General features: G+C 45.7%; 1 protein-coding gene across 4 annotated transcripts; it reads left to right on the forward strand.

The window, feature by feature from the left end:
• The first annotated feature begins 2559 nt into the window (after positions 1–2559).
• RNF14 (ring finger protein 14) lies at positions 2560–17344 on the forward strand. 4 transcript variants are annotated; one of them, XM_081179787.1, is made up of 9 exons: positions 2560–2716; positions 4571–4722; positions 6445–6607; positions 9330–9481; positions 13245–13745; positions 14466–14694; positions 15584–15756; positions 16669–16799; positions 17158–17344. In XM_081179787.1, the coding sequence occupies exons 3-9, from the start codon at positions 6454–6456 to the stop codon at positions 17207–17209; spliced, it is 1392 nt and encodes a 463-aa protein (XP_081035913.1). In that variant the 5' UTR covers positions 2560–2716; positions 4571–4722; positions 6445–6453; the 3' UTR covers positions 17210–17344. The 4 variants fall into 4 exon arrangements, with proteins under 4 accessions (XP_081035913.1, XP_081035912.1, XP_081035915.1 ...); XM_081179786.1 differs by having other exon boundaries at positions 2603–2740; XM_081179788.1 differs by lacking the exon at positions 2560–2716 and adding an exon at positions 2766–2947.
• Positions 17345–18693: the final 1349 nt, after the last annotated feature.

Below are 18693 nucleotides of genomic sequence, written 5' to 3' on the forward strand. Positions count from 1 at the left end.
CTTACCATATTTATGTATGGGCTTGTATGTAATGTTAGAGCTAAATAGGGTGTGTTCTTCCCAAGTGTTTCAGAAATTTGGAAAGGGTGAGAGGTAGAACCAAACTGGAATGAAGGGGAATATTTAATGTGGGGAAAGACAGCATATGCAAGGGAAGAAAAAGGTGAGAGTATAAACATACAAGGTGCTGGTAAAAGGAATGGGAAGTCATGGGGAATAGCTGATATACAAGGTTGCAGCAATAGAATAAAGCATCTTAAAGTGTAAAGGTTTGCTTAGGAACAGTATGCTGCTTTCAGCAAGTTGCTTAAGGCAAAAGGAGCAAAAAAAGGGGGGTTTCCTCTTTATTTCAGAAATGTTTTTAGGTGCAGGGTTAATATTTGTTCATCAGTGATCCAAAGCAGTCATTCCAATAAAATTCTGGTGGTGAGAATCCTGAGGGCATGAGGTTTACAGTAACCCAATGGCAAAAGTTTCCTGCAGTCAGCTGCTTCTCCTATGGAGAAATAGTACTAACTGAAATTACATCTATTTTCACAGATCCTTTTGCAATGAAGTCCAACTCATTCTTCCCACCTTTTCAGTAGTATTCATTTCATTACAACTACTGTATGCATCTGGTGTTTTGATACCCTTATAATCATCTGTGGAGAAAAATGTTACTCCTGAACAACAAAAACTATGATGCAGTTGTATCCTGCACTAGATAACCTGACCAATATTATACGTCCCATTTTGCATAGAGAGAAACAGGACAGATGTGTGAATGTTGTACCATGTTTTATACTAGCCTTCTAAAGATGTGTGTGCGTTGAGGCTGATACATGCCTAATGCTCTGAGTACACCTATTACATTATAAGCAGACTATTCCCACTGAAATTAATAGACCTGTTAGTCATGTCCATTAATATCATTGAATATTCTCTGAGTATGGCTAATGGACAGAAGCCACTGAAATCAGTGGACCATTTCAATAGATCTATAATATCAGCATATCTTTCCAAGGACAGTCTCAGAATTACAGAAGCTGTCCCTGTTTCTGATGTGATCCCAGAATGTCGGTGTTTTCCTTTTTCCTCCTTCACATCTCGGGAGAACAATTAAAAGTGTTTAGGTGCAAAACTAGGTCCTGTTTATCCTGAAAATAAAATCCCTGTACCAAATTAAATTGTGAAGCTGGCATACAAAGCCCTTCTAATAATTTTGAAGGAAAAGGTTACCAATCCACTTTAAATTCTTTCATTGCAATGCTTCAGCAGCCAGCCATTTCTCTGGAAACACGGAGTATTTATTCCTTTACTGTAAATGGAGTCTTACACTGTCTTTACTCAGAAATAAGTGCCACTGTTTTCAATGGAGCTTATTCACAGGTAACTGGGTCAAGACCAGGCAGCCTTACACTGCACTCTGAAGCATATTTACTTAGAACTAAGTCACACTAAGTTCAATCAGATTTACTTTCTGGCCAGTCTCACAGTTTCTATTATTACTATTAATAATAATTACAGTATATCTCACCTACTCCCCTGTCAGGGACTCAAGGCAGCTTACTGCTAAAACTTTAACATCTTCCACAAATGAATGGAATGAAACAAACACGGATCCCTTCCCTCGCACATTTTTTTCTTTACAACAACCCGGTGAGGTAGGTGAGGCAGAGCCACCAATATAAATGTGTATATGACGTCTTATGTGGTGCAGGTGATCAAACGCACGAGAAGCTTCCTGATGGAGAATAGGTAAAGGGACCCCTGACCATTAGATCCAGTCGTGACCGACTTGGGTTGTGGCGCTCATCTCGCTTTATTGGCCAAGGGAGCCGGCGTACAGCTTCCGGGTCATGTGGCCAGCATGACTAAGCCGCTTCTGGCGAACCAGAGCAGCGCACAGAAACGCAGTTTACCTTTCCGCCGGAGCTGTACCTATTTATCTACTTGCACTTTGACGTGCTTTCGAACTGCTAGGTTGGCAGGAGCAGGGACCGAGCAAAGGGAGCTCACCCTGTCACGGGGATTCGAACCACCGACCTTCTGATCGGCAAGCCCTAGGCTCTGTAGTTTAACCCGCAGCGCCATAGGATGTCCCTATTTTCATCAGAGAAATGTTGGGAGGGTATGTGGTATCGCCCTGCGATTAATAACAGTTTAGACTGCAGTTCTAACCCCACTTGCTTGTAGGGTGTAAATCGTACCGAATTCAAAGGGAATGACTTAAGCACCACTTAAAGGTGCTTACGATCGCACCTTTCAGCAAATTCAACTGTTTTGTTGGCGAAACGCAACGTCACAGACCCGGATCTCCATGTCGCGCCGTAATCACACACTGCTGCTAAGAGGCAGCAGAGCCAAACTACACACCCAAAAAGATACACAGGTTATTTACGACAAGTTAAACTGATTTCGGCAAAAAATGGCGTCTTGCCAAACACGTTTGCAATCAACCCACGTTCCAAAACGGCCAAAAAGTTCTCACTGGGGTCAGGAGGGCGATCCCTCTCCACTCCCCCCGGCCAGCCGGACACGAACGCGGCTGCCGCTCCATTAACTTCCAACCCCTCCAAGAACGTTAAGATGGAGACCTCCAGTCAAACCGGAAGCCGAAGGGCGCACATGACCCGTAGGCTGCCAACCGTGCGGCTTCTCTACCCTTCTCTCCCCCCCCTCTCTTCTTGCCGCTCTAGGAGTCGCACCCGGAAGCCGAGGGCAGGCGACTTAGGTGAGGGAGGGGCCGCTTCGGCTGGTGAGTGACGGGTCGGGGCCGGGGTCTCCGCGCGCGCCTGCCTGCGGGGCGAGCGACGCCCCTGCTGTGCTCCTGGCGGCGCCTTCTGGGGGCTTCTGGCGAGGCTGGAGCGGCCACGGGAGCTGGCAGGGGGATTTGCCTATAGGAGAGGCACGCTGGCGCGGCTCCGGCGTTTCCTTGTGCACCGGCGGGGTCTGCCACGCCCAGGTTTCGAGACTCTTCGGGTCTGGCCGGAAGCTAAGCGCAGTCTGTATTAGGAAACTAATCTGGAGTAAATGGTAGCCTGGTTGGGGGAGGGAATGCACACCCCCCAACAGTGAAGTCTAATGATTTGCACACCTGCTTCTTTTGTCCCCAGCTACTATAGCTGAAAGTCCTACATGCTGGCATTTTGAGTGTCACTGACACCGCCCCTTTCGCTGCATTTGTGCTATTTTTGTTTACTTCTCCCTTAATGCTTTAAGGACACGGGGCATCTAGCTCTTGAGAGCCATTGCAGTCAAGGGAACACTTTGCAGGATTATGCGAGAGTAGGGTTTGGCGATATATTGTCCCAAACCAGTTAGTAGTCAACATTGTGATAAGCGTTTCATAATATATCCCGAATCACAATGTTTTGTGTGTGCTATGTAAAAAATCACGATGTGGGAAAAACTGAAGCTGGTCATCGCTTCTCTCCTGATTCCTGCTACCCCTGTTGCTGTTCCATAAAATAACAGTCTTATCAATATGGTAAAGGTAGTTAAAAATGTATCAGTTTTAGGCTGCTAAGTAGTAGCAGTTTCCAGGACATGACTCCACTGGCCTCTACTTATTTTCATCATTTCAGACATTATGATAAATCAGTATATCGCATGGTTGATATAGCACAATGTTGAAAACCAGGTACAGTGGTACCTCGCAAGACGAATGCCTCGCAAGACAAAAAACTCGCTAGACGAAAGGTTTTTTCGTCCGCGATTTCCCTATGGGCTTGCTTCGCAAGACGAAAACGTCTTGCGACTTTGTTAAGCCGTTTAAACCGTGCTTCGCAAGACGAAAAATTCGCTAGACGGCAAAACTCGCGGAACGAATTAATTTCGTCTTGCGAGGCACCACTGTATCGCCCAGCCCTACGCAGTAGCTAAGGGAAGCTAAGGGTTTTTAGACACTGTGTAGGCATTTGTCAGGAATGCCTTGTTCTCCATTTTCTTCTGACATGGAGCAGGAGTTTGTAGATTTTTGTTGTTGCCTTCTGTTACACCACTATGACTTTGATTTTTGTCTCCACATTAAGAGTTATATCCAGTGATGTCATCCCATTTGGGCAAGGACTTCTGCTTGCACAACAGAGCAACACCCCTCATGTGCTCCTCAAATCTGTTTTGGGGTTTGCCTCAATCCTCCAGATCGTATTTTTTGGGTAGGGGCAAGAGGAAGGAAAGGGACAGCAAGGCTTGTTGCACATGCCAAAGTCATTGTGCAATTGGAACAACTTCATTGGATACAATCCCATCTTTTAACATAGTATATGCTCTGGAACGTGCTGTAGAGTTAAAAACTAGTCAGATTTATAGTGCACTTTTATATGTGCCTGCTCAGAAATAAGTCCCTTGAACTGCAATGGGAATTACTCCTACTAAATGGGTTTGCTGGTTTAGTAGGGTGGAGCCTTTCTAAATTCAGTAAACCCTGTTGTGGGACTGAAAGCACCCACCAGGAATTTTATATTTTAGCAGAGTAGAAGTAATGTTAGAATCATAGAATTGTATAGTTGGAAGGGACCATGAGTGTCAAATAGTCCAACCCCCTGAAATTCAGGATTCTTACCTTTTATTTCTTTTTCTGCAGAAAACAAGCACTAAGCATCATTGACCCTCTGGAGACCACTTAAGACACCAATGCCATTGTCTTCAGCAAGAAGTTGTATTCCTGTTGCCCTAGATATTCAGTGGATAAACAAGTTTGATGATCAGGCCTTACTGATGTGACTAACTAGAAAGGTACCAATTTCTTACGACATTCCTCTGCTAAAATGAAAATCAGCAACGTTACACATTGGAGTTGCTTGTGTATTATTGTGTGTAGCTTAAGAAATAATTATTTTGATGGAAGAAAATGCATTTTTAATGCACCTTTAAGAAAAGATTGCTGTGCTGTCACCAGTGCGCATTTCACTTTATCAAGTATGAGGGGATATGTAAGCCCCAAGGAACTTACAAATTTAAAATCTGACACAAGAGTCACAACAGAGGAAGAGAGAAGTAGGGGCAGGTATAAACAGGGAAGTAATAGGAGGGTATTTAAGTTACATGTGCTTAAACTTAGAAAACCATTGCTTTCTAGTCTTGCTTTCTTCCTCCCTACTATTGTTGTAATGGACACGGGTGGTGCTTTGGTTTAAACCACTGAGCCTCTTGGGCTTGCTGATTGGAAGGTCAGTGGTTCGAATCCCTGCGACGGAGTGAGGTCCCGTTGCTCTGTCCCAACTCCTGCTAACCTAGCAGTTCGAAAGCACATCAGAGTGCAAGTAGATAAATAGGTACCACTCCAGCGGGAAGGTAAACAGCGTTTCCATGTGCTCTGGCACTTGTCATGGTCCTCCGTGCGCCAGAAGCGGCTTAGTCATGCTGGCCACATGACCCGGAAAACTGTCTGTGGACAAATGCCGGCTCCCTCAGCCTGAAAGCGAGATGAGCGCCACAACCCCATAGTCACCTTTGACTGGACTTAACCGTCCAGGGGTCCTTTACCTTTACCTTTTTACCTTATTGTTGTTCCACCACTTATTTCATGCCATTAGGTTCAGTATACAGGAGAGAGGAGAAAAGACAGTAGGAAGGCAGTTGAAGTTCAGAAGAGGTAACTGGCCACAGTGGTCCAGGAGGGAGGATTCCACTCATGAGACCTGTCAGTGGAAGCCCACAGAAGGACTTCTACTTGTGCACCCCTTCATGCCCCCCCCCCGATTTTGATTCTTGGGTGGGGTGAGAACCCTCCCCCCCCCACACAAAAAATGTGTGCTGGTGGAGGTGAGGGGGGTTGTTCATTTGGCAAGCTGAATGCTTGCACTGATGGAACATTCGACATGAAGTTCAATTCCTCACATGGAAAGTGAATTTTGAGAAAGAGGTTGCTTGACCAATTAGCTGAAGGGAGAACATCTAAGCTGGCTATATAGTAGTCCAACAGGCTAAAGCTCACAGTAAAACAACTGTGTAACAGGAGGAAAACATCTTTGTCAGCATACAGCATCCATAAATTTTAAAGAGCCATCCCTAATTTTGTGGAAGCAGTGAAGTTTTACAGGGCTGACTGCAGCATGCCTTAGCACAGGGTTGGGGAGCCTTCAGCCCTCAGCCAGTCTTGACCCAGCATGGGTTCCAGTTTTGTCCCTAAGACAATTTTTGTGAACCATGCCCACCTATCAATCAGATGACATCACCTTAATGGGTGGGTGACATCTGCTGCTGGGCAGGTTTGATGGGTACAGTGCAGAAATCCCTATTTAACCCCCTTGCCCATTCAGTCCTGCTTTGTTGGTTACATGTGCTCGTTTCCTATGGCCAATCCCTTCAGAAGCCAGGATTATCGGTGACGGCTCATTCTTTCTCAGTTCCGATCACCCTCAGATTGCCCTAAGCATGATCTGAATTAATGCTGCAATAGACCATTCTTGTTACAGAAGTCTGCTTAATTTATACTGGGGATATGTTCATTCACAGGAACTGTAAATGTCTTCAGAGGACAAAGAAGCTCAGGAAGATGAGCTACTTGCTTTGGCAAGTATCTATGATGAAGATGAATTCAAGAGAGCGCAGTCTGTACAAGGAGGAGAAACTAGAATCTCTGTGGAATTGCCACCAGGCTTCACCATATGTATGAGTGGTGAGTCCATTTCCGTGGATACTTACCTTCTTTGAGTTTATTGCAATACTATTGTATGTTCCAAGTGCTTTATTCAAGAAGTAGGGGCTGATTTGCACAGTGGCCTGATATGTTCATTCTTCACATGGTATTGCACAGGACCAAGCCTTGGGATCACCTGCTCTCCCTACCTCCACCCCCATACTGGCAAATATATGGTGTGAGCAGATGGCTATGCCACATCCATGGATATATGATAGATGGGGGCAAGTATGTGTAATACAGGTTAGATCATGCAACACATTTTGTTGGTATAGGTCATGGGTAGGCAAACTAAGGCCCAAACGCCTTCTAAATCTGGCCCGAGGATGGTCCAGGAATCAGCGTGTTTTTACATTAGTAGAATGTGTCCTTTTATTTAAAATGCATCTCTGGGTTATTTGTGGGGCATAGGAATTCGTTCATTCCCCTCCCCCCCCCAAATATAGTCCAGTCCCCCACAAGGTCTGAGGGACAGTGGACTGGCCCCCTGCTGAAAAAAATTGCTGACCCCTGGTATAGGTTGTGTGAGTGTTACATGTTGGGCCTGAAGGTGAACCAGCCCTAAAACATTTAGCTAACTGTAAATTCTATAAGGGGTAGGTGCATTGAATGTTTGCCAAGAAAGCTGCTCAGGTTATGTGAGATCCCAGTCTGCTTGTATCACACATAATCACAGAGCTTTGTCTTCAAAATAAAATGGCCTCTGTAGAGTGGGATTATTTGGGGACGAAATCAATATTGGGCTAAGGCAGTTGCTCCATCAGGGCAAGCATTTTGACCTGCCAGACGGATCAATCCTCCTCCTGCGCACTGTTCTAGGGATTCTCCTGAAATCCCCTTCCCCATTTCAGGTTTTTTGGGAGGGGGAATGGAGGGGAAGCCCCATTGCACAAGCAGAAGTCCTTGCAGAAGGCTTCCGTTGATAGAACTCCCTAGTTTTTGACTGAATATGGTTGTGCTGATGTGATGCCAGCACAGAATGAGATGTTGCATTGACACAATATTGTGTTTCACCCTGCCTGTATGTTAGCTGGCATAGCAACTTAGAGGACTGAAGCTTACTTACACCTAAAGAACTGAACCTCACACTTCTTTTTAAAAAATTATGTGCTTTTCTATTAATTTTTCATTTGTGTAGTATCTTTCATCAGAGCTTCTTAGAAGAGTTCTTGAAATATTAATTGGTAGAAAGAGAGCTGTTGAAGCAACCCTCCTGTCTAATATTGCGTATAAGCATTGGAAATGATGCTTATGTTTATAAAACAGCTGCCACTGACAGAACCATGCTTTTTTAAGATTGTGAGCTCAACAACATTTTCCTACCGTTCTCTTCATTTTGCAATGTTCTTTTTACAGAGCAAAAGAGGGAGGAACAATTTCCTAATAAGATATAGTAGACACTGAACTTAAGATCCTAGTTTAAAGTTTTCCATTACCTTATTTTGAAAGCTTTGTGGATTACTAGATATGGTTGGTATCATGTTGTTCCCTTCTGAAATATTTTATGCATACATTTATTTAGTTTGAAATCATGTGCACAACTAAATTGTCCCACCAGTATGAATGCACCTAACTGTATGGGATGACAGTGTTACTTAGGCTGAATTTGCTTGTCTGGCTTTTCTGTTTTGTTCAGGAGCATCTAAACCAGGCTTCCTCAAACTCTGCCCTCCAGATGTTTTTTTGGCCTACAACTCCCATGATCCCTAGCTAGCAGGACCAATGGTCAGGGATGATGGGAATTGTAGTCTCAAAACATCTGGAGAGCCGAGTTTGAGAAAGCCTGATCTAAACCATTCTCCCTTTGGGGAATTCAGAGAAAGGAATGGGCTTTTTCCCTAAGCCTGGAGTAGCCAACATGGAGCCCTCCATCCCCCTCAGCCAGCGCTGCCAGTTGTCAGGGATGATAATGTCCACAACATCCACAGGGTACCACATTAGCTACCCCTGCTCTAATCACAGTGGTAGAAGAATTAAGAGGCTTCAACTATTGCTTAGAGCAGGGATGGGGAACAGAAAGCCAGATCTGGGAGTGGCCAGCCCAACACCTGACACCATACAATGTTAGGTGAGTCAAACTTCAAGCTGAGGTTGCAAAGAAAAAAATCTTCCTTTGCATCCCTGGCTTGAATTCTTTCTGGGGCTTCAAATATTTTATTGTCAACAATAAGGTGGGTATGGTTTGGCCAAAACAACCTGCTGGGCTTAATTTGGCCCACAAGACATGAGTTTCCCTGTCACTGGTTTAGAGACATGTTATTTAGCTAAGGCCTGGTTCAGACATTGCAACAATTGCAGGCTCACATCCTCAGACATAGTTTCTTGCGATGTCTGCATTGGGCCAATGACTGTTACTTCTAACTACAGTTTGCCTCAGAACCTCTATTGGAAGCTAGAACTTACCGAGTGGGTATCTCATTCTTTGGAGACAAAACATGGGTTAGTGATAACCATGATTTTTGCTTAACATCACAGCAAGCAATGGTTACTGTGAACCAGGAAGTGGAAGAGAGAATTTAAAAACATGTTGGAAGGAGGGACCATGCAATCCAAACACCTCTCAGTAGAGTCTGTGTGAACTAGTTTTATAACAGAAATATTTCAGATGAAGGGAAACTTTATGAAACCATATCAAACAATTCTGTTAGGTAGTAGCACAGCTTGTTGCCTCTTCCTGACACTCAGATTTTTATTTTTTTAGGCAACCTGACAGAGAATCTCCAGAACAGCAAGTTTGAATGCAGAGTTTGTTTTTTGCCTCCGATTGTGCTGCATTTTGAATTCCCACCAGACTACCCGTCAACTTCCCCACCTGTCTTCACCCTCAGTAGCAAGTGGCTTTCTCAGGCACAGGTTTGATACAGATCTTTAACAATTCATGTAGTTCACCAGAATGGTAATATTTCTTGTTAATGATTAATATCGTGGTTGGTTATTAATCTGGATGCAGCAACAAAAAACTACTTAGAAGAAGCTTAAGAGCTAGCTAGGAAGAATAATGTATTAATACTTCTTAGATGTATCACTGTCATACCTAAAGTCAGATGGTGTGAGTTTAAAATGTTTTTAATTGTTCTTAAAGCTGCTCTAAATCCTTCATGTCCAATGAACTTCGGCATGATTAGCATTGCTTCTTCTTTTGAAAAATCCTACCATAAATGGTGGTTTTCCTTTTTCCTTCTACATCATCTACCGTATTTTTCGCTCTATTGGACGCACCGGACCACAGGACGCACCTAGTTTTTAGAGGGGGAAATCAAGGAAAAAAATATTATCCCTCCCCCCAGCCACAAAGAGCAACGGACAGGCTGTGCGCAGCCTGTCTGCTTCTCCCAGAGCTTCTTGGGGCTGCGGGGGAAGCCCGGGTTCCCCCACCAGCCCCAAAGAGCAAAGAAGCCAAGACAGCGCACGGGATCCATAGCCGCGCAACCTCTCCAGCCAGGAGCTAAACCTCTCCAGCGCGGCTAAAGAAGAAGACAAGGCAGTCCAGGGCAGGCACCCACTGCCCTGGCTTCCTCTTTAGCCTTGCACAGCATCTTTAGTCTTGTGCAACGGGATGGATTGCGCCCGCTGTCCACCGGGGCTGGACTAGATGACTCCTGGGGTTCCCTTCCAACCTTGCAATTCTATGACCTCGGAAGGTGTTTGGGGTCTCCACCACTGGAGGCTTTTAAGCAGCGGTTGGGGGACCATCTGCCTGGCGTTCTTTAGCTGTGATTCCTACATTGTGAGGGGGCTGGGCTAGATGACCCTCAGGTGGCCCTCCCAACTCTATACAGTCCTACAGTTCTGCAGCAGGAGATCCACAGCCACTTAGAATCATAGAATCATAGAATTGGAATAGACCACAAGGGCCATCGAGTCCAACCCCCTGCCAAGCAGGAAACACCATCAGAGCACTTCACACAATGCCCACTCCCAATTTTCATCTGAGAGACATGTGGCTTCAGTGTCTAGGTAGGTACCCCCCTACTTGCCACACTTCCCCCACCTCACTTAAGCTGAGGGAATTCCTGCCCAGAGAAGCTCCCAGGTGAGGCAAGGGTTAAGATCTACCTCTGGTAGATCTCTTGCGGCTGGAGAGGCACGCAAGGCTAAAGAGGAAGCCAGGGCAGTGAACGGGATGGATCGCGCTCGCTGCCCTGGCTTCCTCCCACCACCCACCACCCCCGGAGAGGCGCGCAAGTCCAAAGGGGAAGCCAGGCAGCGAACGGGATGGATCGCGCTCGCTGCCCTGGCTTCCCCTTTAGACATGCGAAGCCTCCCACCCCCCCCCCACCCCCGGAGAGGCGCGCAAGTCTAAAGGGGAAGCCAGGCAGCGAGCGCGATCCATCCCGTTCGCTGCCTGGCTTCCTCCCACCCCCCCCCCACCCCCGGAGAGGCGCGCAAGTCTAAAGGGGAAGCCAGGCAGCGAACGGGATGGATCGCGCTCGCTGCCCTGGCTTCCCCTTTAGACATGCGAAGCCTCCCACCCCCCCCCCACCCCCGGAGAGGCGCGCAAGTCTAAAGGGGAAGCCAGGCAGCGAGCGCGATCCATCCCGTTCGCTGCCTGGCTTCCTCCCACCCACCCCCCACCCCCGGAGAGGCGCGCAAGTCTAAAGGGGAAGCCAGGCAGCGAACGGGATGGATCGCGCTCGCTGCCCTGGCTTCCCCTTTAGACATGCGAAGCCTCCCACCCCCCCCACCCCCGGAGAGGCGCGCAAGTCTAAAGGGGAAGCCAGGCAGCGAGCGCGATCCATCCCGTTCGCTGCCTGGCTTCCTCCCACCCACCCCCCACCCCCGGAGAGGCGCGCAAGTCTAAAGGGGAAGCCAGGCAGCGAACGGGATGGATCGCGCTCGCTGCCCTGGCTTCCCCTTTAGACATGCGAAGCCTCCCACCCCCACCCCCACCCCCGGAGAGGCGCGCAAGTCTAAAGGGGAAGCCAGGCAGCGAGCGCGATCCATCCCGTTCGCTGCCTGGCTTCCTCCCCACCCCCACCCCCGGAGAGGCGCGCAAGTCTAAAGGGGAAGCCAGGCAGCGAACGGGATGGATCGCGCTCGCTGCCCTGGCTCCTCTTTAGCCTTGCGAAGCCTCCCACCCCCACCACCCCCGCTGGAGAGGCGCGCAAGTCTAAAGAGGAAGCCAGGGCAGCGAACGGGATGCATCGCGCTCGCTGCCCTGGCTTCCTCTTTAGCCTTGCGAAGCCTCCCCCCGGCTGGAGAGGTTGTGCAAGGCTTTTCTAGAGGAGGGAGAAGGGACTGACTGGCGGCGTCAGTCCCTTCTCCCTCTTGGGGAAAAGCCCGCAAGAGCCGCGCGAAGCTTGTGTGGGGCTCTTGAGGGCTTTTCCTGCCTGCCTCCTCCCTGCATTCGCTCTATAGGACGCACAGACTTTTCCCCTTAGTTTTTAAGACGGGAAAAGTGCGTCCTATGGTGCGAAAAATACGGTATATATGTGCACCCATAATATTCTGCACACAAAGGGTTGTTGTGTGATGTGGGACATGCAGTATGAACACTGCACATGATGAGCAACTGTGCTCTCCTAAAAATGGTGTGAGTACAGCAAAGTCCCCAGCCTTCTAGTTATCCAAACTCACTTTGTGCCCCATGCTTAGTTCCAAGTAAATAGTAATCCAGTTTATCAGAACACTGGATTTTCCAAAGGTTTTCTTACTCTATGTTTAGGACCCAAGTCAGGAAATAAAGGGGTTTCAACACTTGACATCAATAACACTAAAAATGCTTCATGAAAGTGAGAGTTAGATGCTGTTGCCTTACATTAAAGAAATAGCTTTTATTTTAGAACTATAGTTGTTTATGAAAGAGTGAGAGAGGTATGTACATTTTGGTTTAGTTTATTCTATCATGAGAAAAGTGTGTGGGTGATATCCAATGTAAGTCATGATCAGAGTAGACATTGAAATCAGTGGAACTTAGCTCCATTAATTATTGCAGTAACAATAGTGGATTGCCAAATGAGACTGCTTTCTTCTTTACTAGAAGTCTTGCCAAATTATTTCTAGCTTTCCAGCTTACATTTTACCAATGTAATGTGCTAGTGGAATGAAGTTTTATGTTTTAACATTGTACACTGCCCTGGTATTTATTACATCTGGCATTTTATAAATAAAATATAAATACAAAGGACACTTAATTGCTTCTGGAATTGCACGTATTTTACACCCTGTGCTGTGGCTGCTGTCAGGGAGACCTCTAAATTCTTACTATATTATTAAGGCTGTAGCGCTAAGCTAGGAGCTTCTGTTCAACAGAATGCTCCATTGCACTACATTGAGTTCCAACCCCAGGAAGGAATTCAGCATGGTGCTACGGTAATCATTCTGTCAGCGCAAGCATTTCAGCTTTCCAGATAGAACAATCTGCTGTCTCCTCCCCCTCTTTGCTATTCTGGGGGTTCTTCTGACTCCCACCCCCCAGCTAATCAGGGGTGGGGGAGAGAGAAAAGCCTTGTTTCACTGGTGGAATTCCTTGTGTGGGCTTCTGCTAGTGGGACCCGTTACTTGAATCCAACCCCTAATCTTGAAATGGTATGCTTTTTTAAAAGATAAAGTACGATGCAGATCTCAGGAAGTGTAGAAGATGCTCTCGCGTCCCTGCCGTTTGTTTTTCTTCTAGCTCTCTGCGCTTTGTAAGCATTTGGACAACTTATGGGAAGAAAACAGAGGCTGTGTGATCCTGTTTGCCTGGATGCAGTTTCTCAAGGAAGAAACACTTACATATCTGAACATCAGCTCGCCCTATGAGCCAAAGATATGTGACCAAGGACAAGAGCAAAGCAGGAAAGGCAAAGAGGATGGGGCAGGCGCCGCAGCCGCGCATGAAGAAGCCCTCGATGCAAGAGCCGTGCAGGATGTTGAGTCTCTGTCCAGCCTGATTAGAGAGATTCTGGACTTTGATCAGGCCCAAAGGCAAAAGTCCTTCAACAGTAAAATGTACACGTGCAATGTCTGCTTTTCTGAAAAGCTGGGAAGTGAATGTATGTACTTTATGGAATGCAGGCATGTGTACTGCAGGGCTTGCTTGAAGGACTACTTTGAAATTAAAATCAAAGATGGTGAGGTCCACTACTTGAATTGTCCAGAACCGAAATGTCCTTCCGTTGCTACTCCTGGGCAGGTAACAACAATCATTTCTATGGCAATCCATTAAAAAAAAAAAGAGTTTGATTTTTTTGTTTTTAAGTGCAGCACTGTTCTCAGCCCCACAATAGATAGGCGTTAACCCAAAGAGGAAAGCCTGGACTTCAATGCAAAAGATTTGTGGCTGTAAAGGACTAGGATGATAGTTTTGTGAAATAGATTTGCACTTAGACTAAGCACAAACTTAAATCCATGTTTCTAGTTTTCTGCAATGAGTTATTAGGTAGATGGCCACGGTAATTTGGAATGGGTGTGCTACCTGGAGCTTTTTGCGAATCTTTGATGCTGTCTGGAATTTGACTTGGTCTGGTACTGGAATAACTGGAACACATGTAGATATGCTGTCTTGGGCACTGATTGCTCTCTCCTATGATCTGCTAGCTGAAGCGCCTGTGAAAAGGCAACAGGTCTAACTAGAAAGTAGCTGATGAATACCTCAGCAGTGTGTCTTTTCTTCTCTTAGCAAAGCCATGACTGAATCTTGCTAGGCAAATAAAGCCATTGCAGGCTCCTTCTTTTTCCGATAGTTGAAACTCATCAACACTCTGAGTTGTATCCAATGGCAGTCAAACTCAGCATAGACCCATTGAAATGAACGGGTTCATTCATTCATGGGTTCATTCATTTCCGTGGATCTACTCTTGACTAGAATGTAGTTGGATCCAACCCTAAATTTTATTGATCACCTTCATTTTAGGTAAAAGAGTTGGTGGAAGAGGAACTCTTTGCACGTTACGACCGCCTGCTGCTTCAGTCGAGCTTGGATATGATGGCTGATGTGGTATATTGCCCACGACCATGTTGCCAAACACCTGTAATGCAGGAACCATCTGGCACGATGGGCATCTGTTCCAGGTGCAATTATGCCTTCTGTACGTTGTGTAAGATGACTTACCATGGCGTCTCCCGGTGTAAAGTCACTGCAGGTGAATTGAACTCAACAAAAGTAGTCTTTTAACTGTGAAATGTTTGGATGTTAAATGTATGTACTGTTCGCCTTTTGAGGTAGACACTTTTTTGATGATATTATTTCCATAGGATCATTTAAGTGGAGTTCTCTGAAGGATGTAGTTTATTCTGTTGTCTTCTGCGTAACATGTTCGTCCCACTGTTTCTGCTGTCTCTCCATTCCACTGGCCTCTTCACCCCATTAGAAGAAGAAGTACTGCCTCTAGTTTTGAGATTCTGTTGTGTACAGTCAGATGTGCACCAGAGTGGGGTGGGGAAACACTTTCTGGCCTGAAGGCTCCATTTCCAACCCTCCAAAGGCCACATGACAGTGGCTGACAGGGCTAGAGGCAGAAGAAGGTGGAGCAAGAAATGTACATTTTACCTTCGTACAGTAGAGCAACTTTCTACACACACCACACACTCCTCTTTATCTTCTACCCAGGTAAGCCAGGAGCATTTTCAGACACACTCGATCCAGGTAAAAACAGTCGGGGTGCAAAACAGGGCCATTGAAGGGCATTGCCTGGAGAAAGAGGGCGAAGCTTGGGGAGAGCCCTGATAGCCAGACAGAGAGGGCTGAAGGGCTGTAATCAACTCCTCAATTAGCTCAGTGCTCTTAATAAGCCCTGAACTAATTATGTACATCAATAGTTTTGGAAATCAGTTTCGGTGGTGGAATTGATTCAGAACCCGTTGATTGCCCATGATTCAGCTGCTTCACAACCCCTGTTGATTGTTCCATATGGGATAAGCTGACCGGTAATGGCATTTGTTTTGTTTGAGAAGTGGAGTTGGGCACGTTTGTGAAGTTCGGTTTTGGCAGACTTGACCAGCGCCTTCTGTTCATTCTATTGTTACCCTCAGAGAAGTTAGCAGACCTACGCAAGGAGTACCTTGAAGCAGACGAGGCCACACAGAAGTTTTTAGAGCAGCGCTACGGGAAAAGGGTGATTCAAAAGACACTGGAGGAAATGGACAGCAAAGAGTGGCTGGAAAAGAATTCCAAATCTTGTCCTTGCTGTGGGACTCCTATAGAGGTGAGAACAGGGCAGAGGGGGAAATGCTTCAGAGAATCAAAGGCATTTGTTTTAAGGATACTAACACAGATTCTTATAGGCAAGTAACTTAGAACCTTGAATGTTTCCTTCTTTAGCACCCATGCACAGTCTGTTTTGTGGGGGAAAGACTAAACCAAAGCCAGATTTCCCTTGAAGCTTTGGTATTGGGGTTCAAAAGCTGGAACACACACACACTTAGAAAATTGGCTTTTGTAGTTTTTAAGGAACATGATGTACCCAGGAAGGCAGAAGGAGAGGAAGGGTGTCCCCTTCTATTGGCATTAGGACAAGGGCACTTGGAAGTGTAACTCTGAAGGGAAACTATAATTCCCATTATGCGGGAAGCCGTGCACTTCAAATGTGTGTTGGATGTGTTTTAAACATGTGGTGTAGATCTGCCCTAAGGCCTGAATTCAGACTTAGTCATGTTTAGAGTAGGCCCATTAGAATCAGTGGGGGTTAGGCTAGTTATGACTAATTTGAATCCCACTGATTTCTGTGGGTCTACTCTAAGCATGCCCAAGTCTGGATTCAACCTAGACAAATTTAAACAGCATAAGCATCAAATAGACCCTGCTTTGTCAGATGCATGGTGTGTTCTTCTAAGTTGTGTGTATGTGTACATCTGGGGCAAGAAGAATTGCAAGCTGTTTGTGCATGTGTTTTTCTCTCTGTGCAATATACTAACACAGCCACCCCCTGTGGAAAGATCTTAAACTGAAATCCTGTGTGATTGTGTGTGAGAGAGCAGAGTTAATTTTCCCTAGAAGGGAATCAGCAAGTTTCATATTATTGAATGTGCTGTGATTACAGCACAGATGACTGGGGCATAAGACATAATTGATACTTGAAGTTTTTTGCCTTTGTGTCTTTCTTTCTCTCCACTGTCAGAAGTTGGATGGCTGCAACAAGATGACATGCACTGCTTGTACACAGTACTTCTGTTGGCTTTGTATGGGTTCTCTGCCAAGAGGAAATCCATATATGCACTTTAATGATCCAGCATCTCCCTGTTTTAATCGGTATGTATACTTCTGTAATACTGAAACTGTAAAGTTACATCAACTGCATTTGGGGCCAGTTTATTTGGATCAGCAGGAGCTGAAACCTAGAAGGATTTCAGCGCAGATTATTACCTAGTCAGCCTTCTCTCTGACATGCTCTCTTTTGGTGACCAGGCTTTATATACGAGTTTTGTTTGTGCTGAGAACATGCTGCCTGAAATGTTGGAATCCAAAGATGTGCTTTTTCAGCACATCTGTATGAATGGGTCCTTCAGTAAGAGCTGAAGGAAGCTGAACCTCAGAGTGCATGTCTTGTTATGTATAGGTCCGTTTGGATGGTTTCCTGATTCAAGAGTTGCTTTCTTGTCTGTTTCAGGCTATTTCGAGGTGGGGAAGATGATGGCAACTTCTGGGAGGAGGAGGGCTAGTCAGTACCCAGATTCCAAAGTGAAAGAAATCAAAGAAAAATGAAGTTGTGCCACCCATGATGTGTTCAAGATTGTACTTAAACATTGGCACTTGAGAAGAGTATACATACGCACTGAAAGAGTATGAATATAGAACTTTTTTTTTTTTTTGGGTCATCACTAAAAGTCTTCAAACTGGGGCTGGGGAACCATTTCCAGCAAAGGGGGCTGGAATTTACCCCACAGGCCGCTGCCCGCCTGTCACTCAACTGGCACCAAGTGTGGTGCAGGTGGGTGTGGCTAGGGGAGAAATGGCCCGTAGGCCAGAGGTACTCTATACCCACTTTAAATTCACAGGCTGATTTGAAATCCTACGTAATTTTCAGATCCTTGCACCTTGAAAAAATAGAGCAAACTCACTAGAATGCCATTTCTTGCAAATGTCTCTGCTGCCACTGAAACAAGTGGAAAGTGATTATTATTGTTATTTACCCATACTAAGGAGAAAGTGGCATTATAAATGTGCATTGCTATAAAATCAGGGATTCCTTAATGGTTCTTATGCTAGAACAACAACTCAATCATGCTAGAATCTATTCCAGCAGGAGTGGAGATCCTCTCTGGCTTATGAACCTGAGAGCATGATTTCTTTGATTTTTACCTTTCATTCATCACCTCCTGAAGCACTTTCCAACACTGAGGTTATTTGAACTTTTGGGACTCTTCCCATATTCATTTCTGAAGCTGGCCTTCCACACAGCAGATAAATATTTGCCGTCCTACTAGCTCACCCTACTGAAGGTCAACAGGTGCTATAAAATAGCTTCATATATATATTAAAATTACATACAAATTCACTTTCACCATCACACCTGCCTCTAGATAATCTAGTCTACGGCTAAATGATGCACTGGCACAATTAAGTCCTCAAACTATTGCCAGCATGCTAGTTTTAGGATTGTGTGAGAGAGGCGGCAGCTTCTGCCTGACAACCAGGTTGGCCTCAAGAACTTGCAAAATAGGGAGCAAGTGTCCTTGTCTCTGGAGAAGGCTTTGCAGTTAGTCAAGGAGGTGTTTATTTCTGCTGCAGAAAGAGATGTATACCCTGGAAATGCACTAAAAATCTGCATTATCCCAAAAGATGGAATTAAAGAAGAAACGGTTCCATTGTGAAGAGACTAAATCAGTGCACTGTACATTTAAAGAATTTTGGTGTGCAACCTTAATTTTCACGCAAGCTATATACTGCTAGTATGATATTTGATGTAATAGAAAAGGAACCAAAACAGAAAACAAAAACTACCGTATTTTTCGCTCTATAGGACACACTTTTTCCCCTTCAAAAATGAAGGGGAAATGTGTGTGCGTCCTATGGAGCGAAGACGCCATAGCCCCGCGACCCTCTCCCGGCTGGGGAGGTGACGCACGGCTATGGCAGGAGCCTCTCCGCTGCGCCTTTCCGCTGCTCCCTGACCTGCTCTTTGGGGCTGGTGGTGGGCTTCCCC

This window comes from Podarcis bocagei (assembly GCF_964188305.1).
Source record: "Podarcis bocagei genome assembly, chromosome: 2".
Lineage (NCBI taxonomy): Eukaryota > Metazoa > Chordata > Lepidosauria > Squamata > Lacertidae > Podarcis > Podarcis bocagei.

Excerpts from the sequence above, each read along its gene's own strand:
- RNF14 (XM_081179787.1), top strand. The coding sequence starts at position 6,454 with ATGTCTTCAGAGGACAAAGAAGCTCAGGAAGATGAGCTACTTGCTTTG. Across the intron at positions 13,746-14,465 it reads CCGTTGCTACTCCTGGGCAG|GTAAAAGAGTTGGTGGAAGA; the intron begins GTAACAACAATC and ends CCTTCATTTTAG. Across the intron at positions 14,695-15,583 it reads CCGGTGTAAAGTCACTGCAG|AGAAGTTAGCAGACCTACGC; the intron begins GTGAATTGAACT and ends TGTTACCCTCAG.